The 16,690-nt window shown below is 47.5% G+C and overlaps 1 protein-coding gene across 1 annotated transcript in view; it reads right to left on the bottom strand.

Annotated features, from left to right (window-relative positions):
- The window catches only part of mms22l (MMS22-like, DNA repair protein), a 23,795-nt gene extending 9,979 nt beyond the window's left edge, over positions 1-13,816 (bottom strand). Inside the window, 16 exon segments of the mRNA XM_084472203.1 lie at positions 2,219-2,259; positions 2,263-2,565; positions 3,012-3,216; positions 6,879-7,114; positions 7,355-7,474; positions 7,568-7,630; positions 7,947-8,123; positions 8,377-8,490; positions 8,977-9,107; positions 9,338-9,431; positions 9,624-9,801; positions 10,192-10,279; positions 10,758-10,810; positions 11,831-11,956; positions 13,177-13,379; positions 13,694-13,816. Of these exon segments, the coding sequence (XP_084328329.1) occupies positions 2,219-2,259; positions 2,263-2,565; positions 3,012-3,216; positions 6,879-7,114; positions 7,355-7,474; positions 7,568-7,630; positions 7,947-8,123; positions 8,377-8,490; positions 8,977-9,107; positions 9,338-9,431; positions 9,624-9,801; positions 10,192-10,279; positions 10,758-10,810; positions 11,831-11,956; positions 13,177-13,349 (2,102 nt within the window). The 5' untranslated portion in view covers positions 13,350-13,379; positions 13,694-13,816.
- Positions 13,817-16,690: the final 2,874 nt, after the last annotated feature.

The following is a 16,690-nucleotide window of genomic DNA, read 5'->3' as shown; positions in this document are numbered from 1 at the left end:
ACAGCTCTGCCCCGCTTCATTCACACTCCTCATGGCTGTTCAGGCACATCTGTGACGCCGGCCGACCCCACCACTTCCACTCCGCAAACTCAATCTCGCAAATTACTTCCACCTTGGTGGCATTAAAAGGAGAGGACCCCCCCCCCCCTCCCCCTCCCACAGCTGACCTGTGGTGGTCCGCCTTTATGATCACTCGGGGCTAGTGCTTCCCTTGTGAGACGGGCACCCCGTCGGGCCAAAAGGAACCCGGTGATGCACATCTCTATCTCGCCCATGGCCGGCCCCGACGCCACTCTCTCTCCCTCCAGGGCCCAAACGCAGATGCTCCCCGCCTCCCTGGTGGCCATACGAGTTAGGGAGGGGGGGTGCGGTGTGGGGGGGGGGGGGGGCAGAGAAAGATATTACACTGGTTGATTGGCTACTTTGCCTCGGCGCCATGGCGGTGGCTGATGGAGAGGAGTGTTTTTGCGAGGCTTCTTCCGCCCGATAATTCTCTTAATGTGTGCGGATTCTGCGCGCCTCTTAATAAGATGCCGTGATACTCTGGCTGAGTTTGCCAGGCTACATAATTACCCGTTAATTGTGTCAGAGGAAACACATTAATCACTAAAAGAAGTGCAGAGTATCGCCAGGTCGAGGAATTAGCTTTAATGCGGCGGGACAAATTGGGAAGAGAGAGGGGGTGAGGGGCGGGGGGGGCTGAGCGGTGTAGGGGGGCTTTATTATCATTAAATGGGTCATTGTGGTCCAGGCCAGGGCCACAGAGAGACACACACCGTGAGGGGCTATCACCCTACATCCTCTCCATTTCCTTCGGCCATTAATGTGCAAATGTGTGGCTCTCCAACACGGAGACGTGAGCTGGGAAGTTTGGGAATAAGCAAGAGCTAACTGGATACACCTGGAACTAGAGTGAACATCCAGGTATGCGTTTCATTTGGAACATGCATGTATAGCCGCGTGTGTGTGTGCTTGTGTGTGCTTGTGTGTGCGTGTGTATGTGTGTGTGCGCGCTGATGGGAGGAAAGGATAAGAGAAGTAATCATAGCTCTTTATGACTCGCCGTGTGAAATCAAACTTTTTCAAAGACCACAATGATTGTATTCTAGTGCATAACGTTACTATTCAACAAATCCCCCATTATTTCAAGCACCCGAGGTAAATGTACTCTTTGTACCAAGTGCTCCAAGGGAACACCCTGATGTTCGGAACATGGGATTGTGTAAGCAAATGTTGGAATGGTGCCAAAATAATATGTTATCGCCGGGTGATTGTTGTCATTTGTCTCTAGACACAGCTGTGCATATAATTAACACATAAGTCAAATGCATATTTTTGTCATGCAACACCACTGCATACACCAAACTGAATCACTGACTGACAATGAACAAACCCTGAACATAGCGTTTCTATTGGAGGGGATGTATCCGGATCAGATTTGTCTTGGATATACCGATGCCTCCGAATCGTCTGTCATAAGGGCTTGTGGATCCAACGATACTCTATGCTATACATCGAGCTAAAGCCTAATTATCCAGAAGCATTTTGGATTTGGAACCACAGCCTCCACCCTATGGTATCCGGCTTCCTGTGACTGACTGTGAGGGACCTCCACAACCTACCCCGACTGGCAGGGGGGGGGGGGGGGGTCCTCGTGTGAGCCGCCGCTCCTGACCTTTGACAGACGGGGGTCGCGTGCGTAACGCACACCGCTGTCCCCCGGCTGAACCCGCACCGAGTCAGAAACACACCGCCGTCCCCGCGGCCACGCCGGGGTACGCCGGGGTCCCCCGAGTCTGTAACTCTACTCAGGGCTCTGCCAGCACCTGGTACAGGTGACCTGGGGGCCACACGGGCCCTAGAGACGTACAAGGGCCACAATGCAGAACAGAGGATCTTTGCAGTACACACACACACACACACACACACACACACACACACACACACACACACACACACACACACACACACACACACACACACACACACACACACACACACACACACACACACAGACAGAGAAAAACCTTCCACAATCCTGTCATTGTCAGTGGTAAGTGGACCCTTAGTACTGGGGTGGATAACTAAGCTGTTTACTGTAATGAGAGATGTCATCTTTATAGAAGCCTTGTTAGTCCCTCTCCAGAAACATGGTTTTATATGTAGATCTCAATGTAGATTGTAAACCCTAAACCCGTCCTGGACAGCAAACACCCACATTGAGGGAGACCTCATTGAAACGTTAAAGGCCAGTGTATTCTAGTCTGTCTGGTACCTGAGCTGGGACAGCACGATCTGCAGGAAGCCTAGGGCGGAGTGCAGCTCAGACTGGCGGCAGGCCGGCAGCAGCCAATCAAAGCCCTCATTTAGCAGCTTCTCTTGCGACAGGCCCAGGCAGACGCTGGTCTCGAAGACCTCGGCCACGCCCTCCAGGTAGGAGCCCAGGGGCCCCCAGAGGGCCAGCCTGCGAGAGGGCTCTGTGGTCTTGTCGTAGAACTCCTTGGCGGTCTCGTTAAAGGAGGAGGCTAGCCAGCCCGCCTGGGCCCCCACGTCCAGACCCCTTTCCTGGAACAGAAAGTCACCATTATTCACAACTAAATATGTTTATATATATACAGTATATATATATATATGTAAAAACAGACAGACACACTGTTATGTTGTCTTTTTGTCTCCTATTTTCAACAGATATTATTTTTCTTTACGTGGCAATAAAAGGTATTTAATTACTAACATTAATATAAGATAGCGCCCATTAGGATATATTTTTTTTTTCTGTGTACAGTGATACATTTTTATTTGTATTTGCATTTCAAGGAAAAGAGTTGATTTGAGTATCAGAGTTCATCACTGAACATTATCACGGATAACCATTAAAAAATATTCTGAATATAACATACAAACTACCCACACAAATAGTGCATATTGTGCTTAATAATCGTTGGAAAAACTCATCAATCAACCAAAAACGGAGAGTTTACGTCTCCCTTATATCATGTGGACCAGCTGACCTGGAACAGCAGGAGCAGGGCCAGCTGCCCCCTCCAGACCAGCGCCCGGCGCCCGGGGTTGCAGCTGCCCATCAGCTCGCAGGCCCGGCCCGCCACGTCCTCCAGCTCCACCTGCCGCCCCACCACCATGAACAGCAGCAGGAAGTTCATCAGGCCCGCTTCGCTGAGCTCCTGCATCTTCTTAGCCGAGAACTTGGAATAGATTCTGGTGGACGAGTGGAGGAGGGTTGGAGAAGAGAAGGGGTTACAAAAGGAGAGTGTCAATTCTGCTTGAGGAGTGGAGGGTGGAGGAGAGAAGGGGTTACAAAAGGGAGATGGAGGGGGAGATGTGGTAAAAGTGTCCGACAACAGGCAAGTTATGCTAGGGCCTTCTCAGAACGACAGTGTTTTGTTTTTGTTTGTTTGAACATAATGAACTACGAGTGGTTGATAATGATACTGGCTGGTATATAAGGGCATTGGTTCCCGGCTGTTCTTGTAATGCGTCGGACTGCAAAAAATAAAGGAAGCAATCAAGTAGCTTGATGGATGGTAGCCCAGATAAGGCCTTCATGCAGAGACTCTGGAGCCCTGGGTGTGTAGGGCTCACTGTTCCATTGAAGCCAAAGTTTACTGCAGAAACATTAGCTGCCAAGTGTCCATTTAAAGCAACCCAACGGTTAAAATGCCTTGCTTTTTTCCTTTGCCTTTACCTTTTTGTTTTCCTTCCACGTCTTTATTTTATTCTTCTGGAGGTGATTTGTTCACTCGAAACCTTTGACATGAAATGCTGACTTACTGATCTCCTCCCACCCACTCCATCCCACCACCTATGCCCATCTCCAACTGCCCCTGAAGGTAGGTAGGTAGGGGTGTGTGTGTGTGTGTGTGTGTGTGTGTGTGTGTGTGTGTGTGTGTGTGTGTGTGTGTGTGTGTGTGTGTGTGTGTGTGTGTGTGTGTGTGTGTGTGTGTGTGTGGAGAGCGATAGAGCGATAAAGCGAGGGAGGCAGAGAGAGACACAGAGAGAGAGAGAGAGAGCGGGAACCACCCAGTACGCCGTTAGATCTTGCGGGCACCGTGGAGAAATGCCTTTAAAGATCATGTTAAATGTCAGAGACACTCAGGCACACCACAGTGGGTGCTTGGTTACTCTCTCTACAGCCAAACCCAATTTACTGCAAACACCAGAGAGATCAATACACACACACACACACACACACACACACACACACACACACACACACACACACACACACACACACACACACACACACACACACACACACACACACACCTTCCTTGTGGTTTGCTCTCCCGGCAGGCTGAAGGGTCCCTCTCCCCCAAACAAAGATATGTGTGTGTTTGTGTGTGTTTGTGTGTTTGTGTGTGCGTGTGTGGGTGGGTGGGGGTGTGTGCAATGCTGCGCTCAGGTCAAAACACAACAGAGAACATCCTGAGACGGCCGGTGTGAAGGCGCTGCAGCCGATACCGCAGTAATAAAACAAAAAAAAAGAATAAAGTTGAGAGAGCGAGAGAGAGACAGGGTTAAAAACAACAGCAAGGAGCGGCTCAGCGAAACCTTCAAGGGCCTGCGAGGGCAGAGGTGGGCAAGCTCGCATTCAGGGGCCAAGCAGAGAGGTGGAACAACACAACACAAACACTGCCATACCCTGGCACACACAGAGAGGCCGGGTGGGAACAGAGGCAGAGGCTCCATTCGAGTCGTGTGTTGTCTGCAACAAATAATTTAAAATAATGGCCGGCTCTAAGGTAAAGTGTGGCAATCTAATTTAATAATCTGTTTTCATCCGGAACAGACTGAATAACGATGTTAAAAGACAACCAGAAATCAGCACTGAAGGCGTACAGAATATGTCTTTGCATAATCTTGCAAGGATTCGCGCAAGGGGCGCAGAGAGCTAGCGTGTCACTGTGATTAGCTGGAGTTTGGTGATCAACGTAAGGCCGCACCCATATTTTGGAAATCAATTGCTGCTGAGCCGAGGCTAGGCTGATATTCGTTGCTGAACACAAACGTGAATATCTGGCTGGTCTCCAGAGGCTAGCCTCAGTCTCCCTTGGCCCAACATCTCCTGGCTTATCCTTCTGTCTGTCTGTCTGTCTGTCCGTTGATCCCTGACAGCTTTCTTTCCACAGGCAGCAGATGCTGTTAACTCCCAGTGTCAGGAGATCAACATGCTCCCAGTCCACCTCATTAACATGGCCGCCGCCGCTGCCACCGCCGCCGCCGCCACGGTTCCGCTGAGCCCGGCCGAAAAATGGGAACCTTGCCGAAACCGCTGGCCACGGTGCACTCTGCCAGAGAACCCCCCCCCCCCCCCACTCCAGGAGAGGGTGGAGGGGGGGTTAGGGGATTGAGCATGGGTGTTCTGGACCCATCCCAGCCTAGTATGGTGGTTGCCAGTGCCTACTACAACTCCCCACACCGCCTCCCCCACCCGGCTACTCAGCCACCCACCCTCCCCCCCCACTCTGCATCCCCCCCACCCCCCCTCTCTATCTGTGCTGGAAACCATCGCGGCTTCGTTAAGGCGAATTAACCGCCGCGCTCGTTAGCTAATTAGCCTCCGTGTCTGCGGAGCCGCGGAGCACGTTCCAGACAGAGGGAAGTCATTAGGTGGGTTTAGCAGCGGCTGCCTGGCCCTGGCACCCAGCCGCGGGGGCCGGGGATGTGGGATTGCCCCTCGGCCCGGTTCTGACGCGCACCATCAGAGTGTGTAATCTTTGCTTTCTTCCATTTGTGCAGTAAAGAGACACACACACACACACACACACACACACACACACACACACACACACACACACACACACACACACACACACACACACACACACACACACACACACACACACACACACACACACACACACAAAATCTGGCAAACACTAAAGAAAAATAACAAACCCTTGCAACTGGCCTGGGAGCAGGTGCACTGGTTATGATCTGTGTGTGACAGTGTGTGGGCATCGTGGTGTGTGTGTGTGTGTGTGTGTGCGTCTGAATCAGTGTATGTGTGTGACTGTGTGTGCCTGCACGTGTGTGTGTGTCAGTAGGGTGGTTCTTGGCTCCTTGAAGAGCAGGTGGTTGACTCCTAAGGCACCTGCTCCACCAGGGGGCCTGAACAAATATCAAAGACACTGGGAGACCGTGGCCCACCTGGCACGTACACAAACACTGGCGCATGCACACGCGCAGATCCACCAAGAGCGTGCATGCTCACAAATGAGGCGGTCTTGCAAAATCTTCCAAGTTGGAATTGCAACAAATTAAAGAGTTTGATGTGCAATCATTGAGTTCCTGCCATCATTCCTCGAGGTTGGATTTATAATAATAATAATATAAAGCATAGACACAGTATATGCACAGTATATACCAGGGTAGGAAATTAACTTCCCTTGTGAAAAACCTTTTTGAGCAAGGGCTTTTTTTCCCCGGTGTAATATGTTTGTTTGTTTGTTTGATTTTGGATGATTGTATAACCTTGTTTTTTCTATATTGTGTGACTACGATTCAATGACCGGACCTGGACCCACTTTGCAAACAGCGAGTCAAATACAGAACTTAACTTCTTTATTTTCCGGGGGCATTTAAAAACATCATCTCATCAACGTCATCTCAATTTCAGGGGGGCAAAATGCCTGAGCCCCTGTTTATTTCTAACCCTGAAGAAAATAACACACACACACACACACACACACACACACACACACACACACACACACACACACACACACACACACACACACACACACACACACACACACACACACACACACACACACACACACACACACACACACACACACACACACACAACAACAACAATAGCCAACTAAACCCTGCCAAGTCTTGCTCACTGTGCTCACCTTCCCTTCATCTGCCTGCGGGGGGCGCCACTCCCACTGTCCTGGGCCAGGCAGAGGTACAGCACCCTGAGGAAGATATGGAAGGAGGTGGCCGAGCGGTACAGCTGGGTGTGTCCCGGGGAGCGGAGCGGGCCGGGGGAGCAGCAGCCCCGGGCCTGCTCCAGTAGAGCCAGGGGGGTCCGGCACACGCTGCCCAGACCTGACACCCCTAGCCAGGACACGCTGAAGGAGGCGCTCTGCGGATTTGTGGAACACATTTTAAAAACACACTCGCCTTTGATTTTCTTCCCAGCCATCTACTTAATAGCAAGATATTAATATGCCAAACAAATGTAAATAATTATCGTTACACCATGGCGAAGAAGATCCTGATATGCTTCACTAAACCAATTACAGCAAAATAAGATGAACACGTTTTGTAGGAACCCTTATTGGAACCCGTATGACAGAGTTGGTGTTGTGGGGGTTTGTCTCACCAGGTTCCTGCTGTAGTAGTCCCACAGCGTGGAGACCGCCGCGGTGCTGGGCTCCCACAGCAGGCACAGGCTCAGACAGCAGTGCACGTGCATGCGGACCTGCTCCTCCAGTAGAGAGGCCTGTCGGTCCAGAAGGAGTGTTAGCGGTGGTTAAAATAGGAGCCGGTTAGCTTGGGTTGGGTGTGGTTACACAGTAACGCGTGTTTTTCTCACCCTCGGGTTGCATGTGGTCTTGAGGAGGTCCTCAACGAAACTCCAGTTAGCTTCAAGTTGCTGCTGTGAGTTTAGAATGTAGAAGATATTTTAATATAAATGGTATTAAAATATAAACAAAAAGGGTTATACAATTGTTTTGATAAAAGAGAGAAATAGAGAGAAAGACGGATAGAAATATATAAAGATAGACAGACATTTTTTAACTCTCAACAAATGAGTTTGTTTTGCAGCCAAATGACTAAAGTTTAATAAACCCAAGATATATACACCTTAATATTTGACAGCCACATTGTGATGACCCATCATTTGGGGAGACGGAAATACACAAGACTCAACGCTGAGCATTGAAACAACAACAATGTCCGTCCTCCACTACCTCGCTCTGGAGTGCGCCGTTGCGGCCGTACTGGGCCAGCTCTGCCAGGTGAGTGACCAGCCACCATGTGAAGCCGAGCGGGTCTTTACAGAGGCTTGGCAGCCCAGCATACTGCTCCGCGGGGGGCTTGCCTTCCACCAGCGGCTGCAGCAGCTGGTTAATGTAGCTCCAGAATGACTGATGGAGAATAAAACACGCAACGATGTTTAGAGCACGAATTATGCATGTATGACATGGCACAGTTAACACGGGAGAACACTCTGTCTGTGGCTGTGGCTGTGTCTGTGTGTGTCTCTGTGTGTGTGTGTGTGTGTGTGTGTGTGTGTGTGTGTGTGTGTGTGTGTGTGTGTGTGTGTGTGTGTGTGTGTGTGTGTGTGTGTGTGTGTGTGTGTGTGTGTGTGTGTGGTCACTTAAAGGTTTTTTGGCTCACCTGCGTGTGTAAAGCTTTACTCCGATGACCCAGCAGGTGCATGATGAGGAGCCACAGCTCTTTGGTGCAGGTGCACAGGTAATGATCGCTAGCCAAGGCCTCTGTTGGCCTCACCTGCAAAACAAGCGCACACCGACCATTCAAACACTGCACCATGTTAAGGCATGTTAACCATAGCATGAATCTCAATTTGGATGAGAAATCAACAGGTTTTTTTCCACTGTTTCTATATTCTATGGAAGAAAGCTCATTTGCGGGCTTTGATAAAAATGTCAGAAGAGAAAAGTGTATTTCTACAGTGGCCTGTCTAAATGGTGTGGATTTGAAATCTTTACAGACACTTTTTTTTATACAGTTCACTACTGCTGGTCGAGTTTGTGTTCACCAATTACACGCTTACAGATCTCCGCCTCCAGCGACATGATGGGTAGAAACAAATACACAGCGAAAGATTTTAGACTCGACTGCCATCAGACTTTTATACATTCTGCTAAAGATTAATGATTTGAGAGACTAGGTTTCATCATACGCTTCGTATCATCTGTGCTTCTGGATCAGTGTGTGTGTGGGGGCCTAATGAGGTGCGGCAGGCATCCCTACCTTGCTGTACTTGCCCATGGCCAGGCCAGTGAGGTCACACAGCAGACTGCACAAGTGAGTCTCAAACAGGCTGCTGTCAGTCAGGTTCTCCCCAGTCAGGTTCACAAACTGGTGGGCATACACCACCTGGCCTTGGAGGTGTAGCAAGGAAGAAACACATGCAAATAAGTAAAGACGATAAGTAAGAAGATAAGTAAACGGAGAGTAGGCAGGATTTGGATGAAATTCCACTTAACCAAAATAAAACATCGCCCAGCCCAAAGCCCCTGCCACCAAACGATTACTAATCATGCATGCGCAGTTCAGCGTAGCTGGGCAAAGAAAGAAAAATGAGTATCCGGTGTTTGGTCCAGGGGAGTACCTCGCATCTTTTGCCCAAGGAGGTGAAGGACCTCCAGCACAGACCAGTGGATGTCCAGATGCAGATGAAGCAAATGCCAAGCGGGAGGAAAGATCTGGGGGTTTCAACACACAGAGGTTTTACCTTAGAAATACACATCTCATAATCATTCTTCATAATCAAAACGGGATGTAGTCGTGTGGATCACAATGAAGTGTTTAAAGGAGAACCAGCCACAGCAGCAACAACAACAGTAGAGTTTATCGATGACCCATGGATCAGTGACAAGGCACCCGTGTGGCAGTACCTTCCCCTGGTTCTGCATGGTGAAGGCACTTTGCAGATTGGCTGGCAGGTCTTTGAGGCGCCCTATGAGGAGAGTGAGTCCAAACAGCTCCTCCAGGAGAGCCGACGGCAGCTGGGCCTCCTGCTCCTCGTAGGGGTGGGCGGGGCCCTCCTCCAGACTGCTGGACACCTCCAGGTATCTGCATGGACCCACACGACGCACATGTCAGATCATACAGGATTCAGGGAAATCCTGGAGCCAAGTTGAACGCATGCATAGAATACAAACAAGACACACACACACACACACACACACACACACACTCAATGTCAAACAGATAATTAACCATTATTATTGGCATTATTTATTATTTAAGATTTATTATTAATTACGTTGTATGGTTTGGAGTAAATAAAAAGATACCTGGAATCTACTTGTGTACCATCCAATCCAACGTGTATACTGTACATATGTTCAGATTGATATCATGATTGCCATGCCAATGGATGGAACTACATAATACATAGAGTAACAGATCTAGTAATAACATACATGGCAGGTCAGTGTTTTACAATGTGTGGTCAATTACCTGTGCAGAAAGACCTTGACATATTGGAGGAACAACACACAGTGTTGTCTGAGCTCCTCCGCTTCATAGTGGAGGTTGCCGGCCTGACCTGCCCACACATACGCACAATATTACACAATATCAGTTGAGCGTTTCACACAGGTCCTTTCAAAACAGTCCCTGCTATATCAAGAGTGGTTACACAACATTGCAATTACAGAGAATGGGCCGCTTGGAACCCATTTCGTCAGTAATAAGCAGATGAAGGAAATGGCAACATTTGAATTGATGAATGGAGATCTGGAGAGAGGAAAGACAAAATTGGCGGAAATTGTGACTAGATGTGTAGGTTAAAGTACTGGCACAGGCCATGAATACCGGCACAACATGAAGCTCATTTTTTTGCTTTTGCCATCGACAAAGTCCAGTTCACTGTTCATTTGACTGACATGCAAATGACATGGATTGTTCCGTTGGAACAACCCACCGCGTGGGCAGCGTATCAGCTGCTGGACATTATGGAAATATAAAGGCTGTCAGATGGCCCAGGTTTGCATGACTACGGACGGATGTGTGTGGAGGCTCACCAAAGTCATGGGAACTGGCCTGGACCAGGGCCTCCAGCCTGAACAGCCTTTGACTGGAATAGAACAAAGAGAAAGTGAAACCACCCAGTGACATCATCAGCAGGAATGAGCAATGCTTACACCCCCTCCTCGCCCTCTTCCGCCACACACTGACTACATTTCTTGTCAAAAAGACTCAATTCTTTGATTTTTTTCTGGCCATTACCATGCATTTAGTTTTTTGTAAATTAATTTAGAAGAGAAACAGAGCTATTACTTTTGCAATGTCAATAGTGACAGCAATAAATCAGCTAATGATAGATTAGATTAGATCAAATGAGATGTGACATTATTGATCCCTTGAAGGGAAATTCAGGGACGGGGAGTAACAAATGCAGTGTAATATATATATATATATATATATATATTTATAAAATGGGTGGCTTAAATCAAGCGATCTGATTGGTTCCCAACTGTTGTATATTGAGCGTATACACACAGCTATGACGCCCGTTCAGTTTACAGAGTTCAGTATCACTCCGCGCCTAACTTGAACTGTTGTTTATTTATATATAAAAGCAAAATAGCATAGTTCACTGAAGCCTAAAAATATGTTGATTGATGGAGAGGGTGGAAATGTTGTAAAGCAATAGGCACACGGTGAGTGAACTCGATAGTAGGCTAAATTGCCGGCGAACCAAGCTACCGTCTGTAGCCTAGCCTTCTCTCTGAAGGACGCTACAGTGTGTTGCATAGCAACCGCCATACACTTTGCCGTCAGCCAGGAGGGACTACTTTTTTGTATTTGTTAAAAAAAAATTCAGACTTTCTAGCTTTTTCAAAATTGAGGGTGTCTATGACTTTCATTTCGCCATACTTATGTAACCATTTTATAACGGAGGGACGGGGTCGCCGTCCCTTAACTGTGGTATAATGACCGTATACCACAGCCTGTCGTGATCTATTGCTTAAATATAATTTGATGTATTTTAAATTCCTTATATTCAAATAAAAGTGTATTGACCCTGTTGTTACCCTGTTGCAACGTTAACCAACATTGTAGGCACTTCAACTAAAGAAGTATATTTTCTCACCGCAGGAGACCAAAGAGCATCTTGGTGGATTCCACCAGGGCCGTTTCCGTGGTCCAGGGGAAGCCGAAGATCTCTACAGTGTCCGCTTCATAGTCCGCAGGGGCCGGGTCCAGACGCAGCAGCAGCCTGTGAAGAGGGGTCAGCCATGGGAGTGCTGCTCATGCCATGACTGCAGGGTCTGACCATGACTTTGTTGGGACTTAAAAAGGTGCAGTAGTTGAAATGTAGGAGCTGTAATTACAGTGTAATTGTTGAAGAGGACATAGCCATCTGTCAGCTGTTTGTGAGTGAAATGTTCTGTGAGAATATCAGTTCTGGTTGACTGCGTGCCTGCCTCTGTGTGAGACCATTTCAATTTGAGACAGATCCTGGTTTATTTTGGACCAATCAGGGCATCGCTTCCTAGGAGGTTGTTTATTTTCAAAATGTTGCTGTTTTTACCCTTTCCTTCACAACTCTCAAATCATACCTACAGCACCGTTCAAAAGACCACCTCTGTATTTTCTTTGTGGTTGACCTGTTTAATGTTTTTGAACCTCGTTCCGATACATATATATATTATTGATTCCATGGTTACATCAGTCACTACTTTTTCATGCGGAAAGATGTAAGGGATTACTTTTGCAATATTCATGCTTTCAAGCTGTTGCTGAACCGGTAAGCTATTCCACTCAAGGTGATGTAGGATAATAGCTGCCAGTACAAACCCCTAAAAGTAATTACACACAAAATACTATATGAAAGTTTCACCAATAAGCATTATATCAAACACTATGCATCTCTATTGCTATTTAATACCAAATAATGGTTTTGAAAAGTATGTTGCCTGACAGTAAAAAAAATGGACGCTATAGGACAGTGATCATGACTCTGGCCGGAGCCCCGCTGCCCAGGCACCACCGCCTCGGCAGTGGGCAGCGCTGGTGGTGCCTCGCGGCAGCGGGCAGCGGGACTGGCGGGAGAGAATCGCGGGGAACAATCCCTTTCCATGTCGCGGTTCATGTACTTCAGGGAGTCAAAGCCAAAGTTCCTTTCCCCCCAATTCCTTCATAACCATGGCCGAGATAATCCCCACTACGAGTCTCGTTGTGGAAATACCAGAAACGTCAGAGAACCGGACGCAGTCTAGTCTTTTCACCAAATGCAAGCTTTACGCAAGCTTGCCTTATTGTGTTGCGTGTTATGCGCCATAACACCAACAGCAGAACGGTTATCATGACGTTAATATAGCTAAGACAGTATAGCATCTACCTTGTAAACAAAATGATTCAGTTGAAACTATAAATTTAACTGTAGATGAAATGAGAGCTAATACTTTTGACGTCACTTCGACAAATCAACTTTACCGCTTCATGGTGCCGTTCATCATGTACCCCTCTGACGACAGGGACTGACCCGAGCCGTCCCGAGCAGAGGCACAGCAGAAGCAGGGCGGTCGGGACCGGGACAGCTCACAGAGGCCGTCCGATGCGGTGGGGGACACGGGAGGAGTGAGCGATTGGCTGAAGTCTTCCGTCATGTCGTTTCTTGTTGTGGGGTTTTATTTGGCCTGGTGAATTGTGGAACATGTAAACATACAAAACAAATGTAAGATGAAAAATCACCAGCTGACTCAACACTCAATAGCCATCTGAAGTTGTTCTCTTTGTGCCGGATAATGAAACACAATGAAGACACCAGACATGCAGACTTTATATGGACATTTACAATTTACAGAGTAGGCCACCTTTTATGTCGAAAAAACTAACGTTAGTGTAACAGTGAACGTTACCAGTTAGTAAACACTGGAGATCAGAGGTTTCACTAAAGCCAGCTAAGGGCAGATCGACAGACACAGACACGCAAAACAACAGCAGCACATACCGCTATGCAATCGTCGCAACCCCTCCTACGTATTATGTCAGTGTGATACTCCGTTTTGATTAAATTGATAACTCTAAGGACAACACGTCCGCTTATTTTCATACTGTGTTCCGTCTCTCCCGCGTTCAGTCCACACATGCGCGTCATTGGACGTGCGTGCTACGTGCTCGGCGATTGGTCCTAAGTTGAGAGGAGGGCGTGGCCGTTTAGAGCTGATTCGCGGCGCCTTGGCTCTCATCATTTAGCAGTCACTGGTTGCAAATGGTGTCAATGTGTTGCGTTAATATGAGTTAATGCAACGATTGTAGTGTTATTGCAGTTACGCAATTAACAAACACGACTGTTTTCACTTTAGATATAGTATCAGTGTATTTTATGTCATTCCACAGCTAAAAACTAAGAAGCAACATTCCCGTATGAATTTTTGTTACCAACTCTCAGGCTCAGCCAATAAAACAACGTGTGCGTGTTTACCATGTTACTCCTTGTTTCGTATCGCAAAAGGTAACTTCACGAATGTCCCTTTCGTTTCCGCCTATTCAAAAATGACTCCATAAATTGACAACAACTGTACGCTGTTAAGCCTAATTTCCATATGCAGATCCGTCTCCGCCAACAGTCTTTCTCGCCATCACACCATTTCTTGAATTCTAATGCATTCTCACATCTTTTCAAAATCCCTTCCGACACCCGAAGGATATTCTCCTCTGCATTAGGGCAATAGCACATGTTCCGTCCGCTCGGATTGTTTAAATGTATGTTTGATAAGGTCTATGCATTTACTTATTTGCGTTTAATTTGCCTTTTATTAGTAGACGAGAAAAATTGGAGCGCCAGGGGAGCTATTTCTTTACGATCCGGCGTCAGTCTGTAGTAATGGTGTAAACTGGAAGGTAGTCCATCTTCAAGAAGCACCTTTTCCTTTCGACTGGACATGCACAGGTAAACGGGTTTCTCCTACGCTACACATCCATTCGGATCTTGCAAGGCACTGTAGGCTACATGAAAGAAAGTGTCATTTGAACCTGTTTTACCCCCCACCCGTTGCCTTGTATTCTCTACACAGCATCGCTTTCAGCCGTGCATAGCGATTCATTTGTATTACTGGGCAAAGATTAGCAGTACTGGGTTTGATAGAAAAAAAATACAATATATCTTATCCATTTGTCGGCAAGGATTGTGGTTAGCGTAATTGAGTATTGCATATGCATGGGGGAGCCACTGACATATGTGTGAGCCACACACACACACACACACACACACACACACACACACACACACACACACACACACACACACACACACACACACACACACACACACACACACACACACACACACACACACACACACACACACACACACACACACGTATAGGGCTATTCCTACAGGCAACGCATTCCAGAGTGTGGATTATATAGCCTAGCATTAAGGAAGTAGCCTACCTTCTGTCAAGGCGCTTGGTGTGTGTGAGTTACATGTATCATGTATCAATCGAATGCGTCAATTCAGAAGCTTTTGACACATAATAAATAATACACCTTGGGTATTTTGGTAATTTTATTTCATGAATGAACGAATTTAGAACGATGTGTGTAACTGTTTATTTTAGTACTAAGCTATAAAAAACAAAAATATAAAACAGCTATATTCTATGAAATCAATATTGATAGTGGCTGCAGTAAAATTACACTCACCCGTTCCCTTCTCTGACCTATGGTTTGACCTCTGAAAATCACGTAAGCTACAATCCCACCATTAATGTCTTTTTCATAAAGCAGCTAACCTTAAATTCTCATAATGGGTTTGCATAATGAGTTACATTCCCTTTTTCTCACTGGGTCCATTCTCTAAAAAGATCTCCACAATTTCCCAAATAGAGGCCCTAGTCACTTTTATCTCTGAGGAGAGAGTGCAAAAAAAGGAAAAAAACCATGTGGCTCTTGCTTGATCAATTAAACTCCTGAAAGCCCCCCCCCTTCTGCTACCCCTCCTTTAGCCCTTTCATTCCACTGCCTGAGAGGAATATAAAGTTATCAGTCTTCCCAAGCGATATGAGGACGGAAATAAGTAGTTTGTCTATAAAAATGTCCAGGTACTTTATCAGCGTCCCAGCGGGCCCCGGGGCCTTGGCATCGCTCAATGCGGTGCTCTCCCGCACTCCACGCTCCGCCATGCCTCATCATCACCCCCACCCCCCCCCCTGCCACCGCACCCCACCACCCCCCCCCCATCTCCATGTCTCATGTCTGTCTGTCTCTTGTCTTTCAATGCCTTTTTCTGTCTCTTTCTCTTCTTTTTTTATCTCTATTTCCCACCCTCCTTTCCCTTTCTCCCCCCCCTCTCTCCCTCTCTCCCTCCCTCCCAGCCTAGCAGCCGCCTGGGGGCCTGTTCACTGAGTGGGTGTTGCAGCCCCCCCCCCCCCCCCCCCGCCCCTCACCCCTACCACCACCACCCCCGCAGGCCTCAAAGGGATTGACTGGGCCTCTGTCCCCTAGTGAAGGTTATCGATTTCATTCAGGGCGGCCCGGGAGATTGGAGCTGAATGATGTTGTGGACTTTAAACCGTGGTCAGACAGCGTTGTTAGCTGTTGTTCAGCGGGAGGGTTGGGGTGGGCGGGGGTGGGGGAGAGGCCCTTTGACCATTTTATTATTGTGGAAAAAAAAGAGAGAAAAATATAGATACAGTACATCAATGGAACTTATGCTTCATCGGCGGTGTTGAATTTATCCCTCAAGGGACACATTATACGGCTTGAAAATATCAAGCTAAAGTGCCGTTTTTGCATAGAGATAGAAGTTAGTTCTCAAAGTGACAGTGCTTCTGTTTTCCATTCTGTGTGTGTGTGTGTGTGTATGTGCGTGTGTGAGTGTGTATTTTTTTTATTTTTTTTTTTAGATGTGCAACATTTGCATAAAGGCCAGGAGATTAAATGTGTGGGCTGGGAGCTGGAGAGAGTTTGCATGTTGTCTCACTTGGGGGCCCTTGATGCCAAT

The sequence above is a fragment of the Micromesistius poutassou genome (assembly GCF_964030765.1).
Source record: "Micromesistius poutassou genome assembly, chromosome: 8".
NCBI lineage: Eukaryota > Metazoa > Chordata > Actinopteri > Gadiformes > Gadidae > Micromesistius > Micromesistius poutassou.
This window is presented reverse-complemented; position numbering and strand designations above follow the sequence as displayed.